The following is a 6735-nucleotide window of genomic DNA, read 5'->3' as shown; positions in this document are numbered from 1 at the left end:
TTCAACACCTAGTACCTTTGTCTTCTGGGGAACCTTGTAGTCGGGAAATTTTGTTTCGATCAGTTGATTTAATTTGGCATTGTTGGAGACCCATGACTGGAGAGGCATATTTGCTCCCAATAATTCTCGATTGGCCCTCATCATATATGTTCAGCACTTTACTTTCACTGCTGGTTGTTCCTTGGAAATTGTCCACATACAGGTTGTTGGCACAAATAAAACAGTACTTGCTTGGTGGTGGAAATGATGTTAGATTATGATATGATTTACTGGAACAGCGATTAAGCTGGGTAAAGAAATTCCAGTAAACTGTTGTATACTAAAGGTAAACTTATTACTAAATAATTATTCCTAATAAGGGAAAGTAAATGGTTACATCTGTGTTAAATCTACTGGTATGTGGAAATTTAGCCTCTGTGAATGGCTGACGCCAAACTACACAATTCTAGGAGAGATTACATGATGTTCCACAACCTAATACAGTAAATTCTATAATACTAAACTACATATTAGTAGTGAAACTACATATTAGTAGTGTTAGTTAAATATTACGCATAATACAGGAAATACATCCTGTTGTATTAGGGATTAGTAAATGAATATTAGATGTGTATGAACCCTAAACCAGGAAATACATCCTGTTGTATTAGGGATGAGAATAACTGTTGGAAATTTCCAACAGGTGGGTCTTGAGGGGTGAGGTGACTCCTGAGGGGCGAGGTGGCTCCTGAGGGGCGAGGTGGCTCCTGAGGGGCGAGGTGGGACCTGAGGGGTGAGGTGACTCCTGAGGGGCGAGGTGGCTCCTGAGAGGTGAGGTGGGTCCTGAGAGGTGAGGTGGGTCCTGAGTGACGAGGTGACTCCTGAGGGGCGAGGTAAGTCCTGAGAGGTGAGGTGGGTCCTGAGGGGCGAGGTGGGTCCTGAGAGGTGAGGTGGGTCCTGAGAGGCGAGGTGGGTCCTGAGGGGCGAGGTAGGTCCTGAGAGGTGAGGTGGGTCCTGAGAGGCGAGGTGGGTCCTGAGGGGTGAGGTGGGTCCTGAGGGGCAAGGTGGGTCCTGAGGGGCGAGGTGGGTCCTGAGGGGCGAGGTGGGTCCTGAGAGGTGAGGAGGGTTCTGAGGGTCGAGGTGGCTCTTGAGGTGCGAGGTGGGTCATGAGAGGCGAGGTGGGTCCTGAGGGGTGAGGTGGGCCCTGAGGGGTGAGGAGGGTCCTGAGGGTCGAGGTGCCTCCTGAGGGGCGAGGTGGGTCCTGAGAGGCGAGGTGGCTCTTGACGGGTAAGGTGGGTCCTGAGGGGTGAAGTGGGTCCTGAGGGGTGAGGTGGGTCCTGAGGTACGAGGTGGGTCCTGAGGGGTGAGGTGGGTCCTGAGGGGTGAGGTGGATCCTGAGGTACGAGGTGGGTCCTGAGAGGTGAGGTGGGTCCTGAGGGGTGAGGTGGGTCCTGAGGTACGAGGTGGGTCCTGAGAGGCGAGGTGGGTCTTGAGTGGCGAGGTGGGTCCTGAGGGGCGAGGAGGGTCCTGAGAGGCGAGGTGGGTCCTGAGAGGCGAGGTGGGTCCTGAGGGGCGAGGTGGGTCCTGAGAGGCGAGGTGGGTCCTGACGGGTGAGGTGGGTCCTGAGAAGCGAGGTGGGTCCTGACGGGTGAGGTGGGTCCTGAGGGACGAGGTGGCTCCTGAGGGGCGAGGAGGGTCCTGAGGGGCGAGGTGGGTCCTGAGGGGCGAGGTGGGTCCTGAGAGGCGAGGTGGGTCCTGAGGGGTGAGGTGGGTCCTGAGAGACGAGATGGGTCCTGAGGGGCGAGGTGGGTCCTGAGAGGTGAGGTGGCTCCTGAGGGGTGAGGAGGGTCCTGAGAGGTGAGGTGGATCCTGAGGGGTGAGGTGAGTCCTAAGGGGTGAGGTGGGTTCTAAGGGGTGAGGTGGGTCCTTAGAGGCGAGGTCGGACCTGAGGGACGAGGTGGGTCCTAAAGAACGAGGTGGGTCCTGAGAGGTGAGGTGGGTCCTGAGGGGTGAGGAGGGTTCTGAGGGTCGAGGTGGCTCTTGAGGTGCGAGGTGGGTCCTGAGGGGTGAGGTGGGCCCTGAGGGGTGCGGTGAGTCCTGATGGGTAAGGTGGGTCCTGAGGGACGAGGTTGGTCCTGAGAGATGAGGTTGGTCCTGAGGGGCGAGGTGGGTCCTGAGAGGCGAGGTGACTTCAGAGGGGCGAGGTGGGTCCTGAGGGGTGAGGTGGGTCCTGAGGGGCGAGGTGGATCCTGAGGGGCAAGGTGTGTCCTGAGGGGTGAGGTGGGTCCTGAGAGGCGAGGTGACTTCAGAGGGGCGAGGTGGGTCCTGAGGGGCGAGTTGGGTCCTGAGGGGTGAGGTGGGTCCTGAGAGGCGAGGTGGGTCCTGAGGGATGAGGTGGGTCCTGAGAGGCGAGGTGGGTCCTGAGGGGTGAGGTGGGTCCTGAGAGGCGAGGTGGGTCCTGAGGGGTGAGGTGGGTCCTGAGGGGAGAGGTTAGTCCTGATGGGTGAGGTGGGTCATGAGGGGCGAGGTGGCTCCTGATAGGCGAGATGGGTCCTGAGGGGCGAGAAGGGTCCTGAGAGACGACGTGGGTCCGGTGGGGCGAGGTGGGTCCTGAGGGGTGAAGTGGGTCGTAAGGGGCGAGGTGGGTCCTGAGGGACGAGGTGGGCCCTGAGAAGCGAGGTGGGTTCTGAGGGGTGAGGTGGCTCCTGAAGGGGTTAGGAGGGCCCTGATAGGCGTGGTGGGTCCTGAGGGGTGAGGTGGGTCCTGAAGGGGTTAGGAGGGCCCTGATAGGCGTGGTGGGTCCTGAGGGGTGAGGTGGCTCCTGAGTGGCAATTTGGGTCCTGCGGGGCGAGGTGGGTTCTGAGAGGCGAGGTGGGTCCTGAGAGGCGAGGTGGCTCCTGAGGGGTGAGGTGGGTCCTGACGGGCGAGGTGGGGCTTGAGGGCCGAGGTGGGTTTTGAGGGGGCAAGGTTTGTCGTGAGGGGCGAGGAAGGTCCTGAGGGTCGAGGTGGATCCTGAGAGGCGAGGTGGCTCCTGAGAGGCGAGGTGGCTCTTGAGGGGGTGAGGTGGGTCCTGACGGGCGAGGTGGGTCCTGAGGGGGTGAGGTGGGTCCTGAGGGGGTGAGGTGGATCCTGAAGGGCGATTTGGGTCTTGAGGGGTGAGGTGGGTCCTGAGTGGCGTGGTGGCTCCTGATGGGCGAGGTGGGTTCTGAGAGGGCGATGTTTGTCCTGAGGGGCGAGGTGAGTCCTGATGGGTGAGGTGGCTCCAGAGGCGTGAGGTGGCTCCTGAGGGGTGAGGTGGCTCCTGAGGGGCGAGGTGGCTCCTGAGGGGTGAGGTGGGTCCTGAGGAGTGAGGTGGGTCCTGAGGAGCGAGGTTGGTCCTGAGTGGCGAGGTGGGTACTGAGGGGCGAGGTGGGTCCTGAGGGTCGAGGTGGGTCCTGAGAGGCGAGGTGGGTCCTGAGAAGCGTTGGCTCCTGGGAGGCGAGGTGGGTCCTAAGGGGCGAGGGTGATCCTGAGGGGCGAGAAGGCTGCTGAGGGGTGAGGTGGCTCCTGAGGGAAGAGGTGGGTCCTGAGGGGCGAGATGGGTCCTGAGGGGCGAGGTGGGTCCTGAGGGGCGAGGTGGGTCCTGAGGGGCGAGGTGGGTCCTGAGGGGTGAGGTGGGTCCTGAGGGGCGAGGTGGCTCCTGAGGGGCGAAGTGCGTCCTGAGGGGCGAGGTGGCTCCTGAGGGGTGTGGTGTCTCCTGAGGGGTGAGGTGGCTCCTGATGGGCGAGGTGGCTTCTGAGGGGCGAGGTGGCTCCTGAGGGGTGAGGTGGCTCCTTTGGGGCGAAGTGGCTCCTGAGGGGAGAGGTGGCTCCTGATTGGCGAGGTGGGTCCTGAGGGGCTAGGTGGGTCCTGAGGGGCGAGGCACTCTTCACTATGGTCTGGCTCACATAACGTAGGCCAAAGAGCCCATGAGCCTACAGTATGGCCAGCTCGCCAACTATATGACACCTTTACTGCCAGGAGCTTACCGAGCCCGACTTGATCTCGCTCTATTTCCTTGCGCTAGTCCCCTGTCGGCATAAAACACCTGGTTGGACGACCTTGTCTTAACTTCCCCATGACCTCTTGCACCATCAGTGAAGTTCAGTGACCTCATCAGAAACGAGAATGAAAACTCATCTGACTCAATTCGGACCTTTAACTCAGTATTTATATCATTGAACTCTAACTGCTTTGCACACACAGAAATAACATCACATGAGACCAGAAGACATGGCAGGATGTGCAGAATACCCCCGTTGAAAAACAGAGGTGCAACTGGTACTCTGAGAGAGAACTCTATCAACATCAGAGGTCCGAGACTGTTCAACACGCTTCCACTACACATAAGGGGCAAAACTGGCCGACCCCTCACAGTGTTCAAGAGAGAACTGGATAAGCACCTCCAAAGGATACCTGATCAACCAGGCTGTGACTCGTACGTCAGGCTGCGAGCAGCCGCGTCCAACAGCCTGGTTGATCAGTCCGGCAACCAGGAGGCCTGGTCGACGACCGGGCCGCGGGGACGCTAAGCCCCGGAAGCACCTCAAGGTAACCACACCTGACTGCAACTGAGGCCTTAAATCAACCTGCCTAGTAACTGCACGTAGCCACACATGACTTATGTTTATCAGTTGACACCAAGTGGCCCCAGACGACTAGTCACTTCTCCCGACGCTTTCTAAACTGAAAAATTTATGGCCAATAAATATACATAAATTTCTGCCTTACTGTAATATTCGTATGAGCGCATTTCCCACCTCAGGACAACTCTGCTCTGGCGTGGACTAGCACGACCTGAGGATGGGGTCGTAACATGAGGCCTGAGGATGGGGTCGTAACACGCGGCCTGAGGACGGGGTCGTAACATGAGGCCTGAGGACGGGGTCGTAACATGAGGCCTGAGGACGGGGTCGTAACACGAGGCCTGATGACGGGGTCGTAACACGAGGCCTGATGACGGGGTCGTAACATGAGGCCTGAGGACGGGGTCGTAACATGAGGCCTGAGGACGGGGTCGTAACATGAGGCCTGAGGAAGGGGTCGTAACATGAGGCCTGAGGATGGGGTCGTAACATGAGGCCTGAGGAAGGGGTCGTAACATGAGGCCTGAGGACGGGGTCGTAACATGAGGCCTGAGGACGGGGTCGTAACATGAGGCCTGAGGAAGGGGTCGTAACATGAGGCCTGAGGATGGGGTCGTAACATGAGGCCTGAGGACGTGGTCGTAACACGAGGCCTGAGGAAGGTGTCGTAACACGAGGCCTGAGGACGTGGTCGTAACACATGACCTGATGACGGGGTCGTAACACGAGGCCTGAGGAAGGGGTCGTAACACGAGGCCTGAGGACGTGGTCGTAACACATGGCCTGATGACGGGGTCGTAACACGAGGCCTGAGGAAGGGGTCGTAACACGAGGCCTGAGGGCGTGGTCGTAACACGAGGCCTGATGACGGGGTCGTAACACGAGGTCCGTGTTACTCCCTAAAGGAGTTGAGAGACAATCCTGTGTGCACCGGAGACCAAATGCATTACATAAATACGAAAGGTGTACGTGTCTGGATACCAGTCAGATCTTGCCAGTCTGCGTACACTGCGTTTCACTTGTTTGTATAAGTGTATACATGAATATGTTAAGGTTTGACTCCCAGTTAGTCCTCCTCGGGTTGACGCGGAGCCAGTGTGCGAATGTAGCTCGATCATGCAGGCACAGATATATGAATATTGAGAGGTTATTATCCCCGTCTTCCTCCCGCCCCCCCCACACACACACAGTTAACAAATGGAATGCATTAGGATATGGTGCTGGGGAGGCAGGCTCCATACACAGTTTCAAATGTAGATTTGATAGAGCCCAGTAGGCTGAGGAACCTGTACACGGGTTAACTGACAGTTGAGAGGCGGGACCAAAGCTTCAAAGTCCCACCTCCGTAAGCACAACTATGTGAATAGTACTAGGTGAGAACACACATACACACACGCACACACACACACACACACACACACACACACACACACACACACACACACACACACACACACACACACACACACACACACACACACACACACACACACAGGGGTGAGACCTCAGAATGGCGTGAAGTCACCGGTGGAGTCCCACAGGGCTCTGTACTTGGACCTATCCTGTTTCTGATATACGTAAATGATCTCCAAGAGGGTATAGACTCATTCCTCTCAATGTTTGCTGACGACGCCAAAATTATGAGAAGGATTAAGACAGAGGAGGACAGCTTGAGGCTTCAAGAAGACCTGGACAAGCTGCAGGAATGGTCAAACAAATGGCTGTTAGAGTTTAACCCAAGCAAATGTAATGTAATGAAGATCGGGGTAGGAAGCAGGAGACCAGATACAAGGTATCATTTGGGAGTTGAGATACTTCAAGAGTCAGAGAGAGAGAAAGACCTGGGGGTTGATATCACGCCAGACCTGTCCCCTGAAGCTCATATCAAGAGGATAACATCAGTAGCATATGCAAGGTTGGCTAACATAAGAACGGCCTTTAGAAACTTGTGTAAGGAGTCTTTCAGAACATTATATACCACATATGTCAGACCAATCCTGGAGTATGCGGCTCCAGCATGGAGTCCATATCTAGTCAAGCATAAGACTAAAGCGGAAAAGGTTCAAAGGTTTGCCACCAGACTAGTACCCGAGCTGAGATGTATGAGCTACGAGGAGAGACTACGGGAATTAAACCTCACTTCGTTGGAAGA

The 6735-nt window shown here is 56.7% G+C and overlaps 1 protein-coding gene across 1 annotated transcript; it reads right to left on the bottom strand.

The window, feature by feature from the left end:
- Positions 1-646: 646 nt before the first annotated feature.
- On the bottom strand, positions 647-1147 carry LOC138353381 (uncharacterized). The gene has a single exon (XM_069306383.1). It carries the CDS (start codon positions 1145-1147, stop codon positions 647-649), a length of 501 nt encoding a protein of 166 aa, XP_069162484.1.
- Positions 1148-6735: the final 5588 nt, after the last annotated feature.

The sequence above is a fragment of the Procambarus clarkii genome, chromosome 57 (genome assembly GCF_040958095.1).
Source record: "Procambarus clarkii isolate CNS0578487 chromosome 57, FALCON_Pclarkii_2.0, whole genome shotgun sequence".
NCBI classification, from domain to species: Eukaryota; Metazoa; Arthropoda; class Malacostraca; order Decapoda; family Cambaridae; genus Procambarus; species Procambarus clarkii.
The sequence above is the reverse complement of the archived record's forward strand: the minus strand, read 5'-3'. Positions and strand labels throughout refer to the sequence as shown.

What these genes read in the sequence shown, in the direction of transcription:
- LOC138353381 (XM_069306383.1), bottom strand. Translation starts at nt 1,147, where the DNA reads ATGACCCACCTCGCACCTCAAGAGCCACCTCGACCCTCAGAACCCTCC.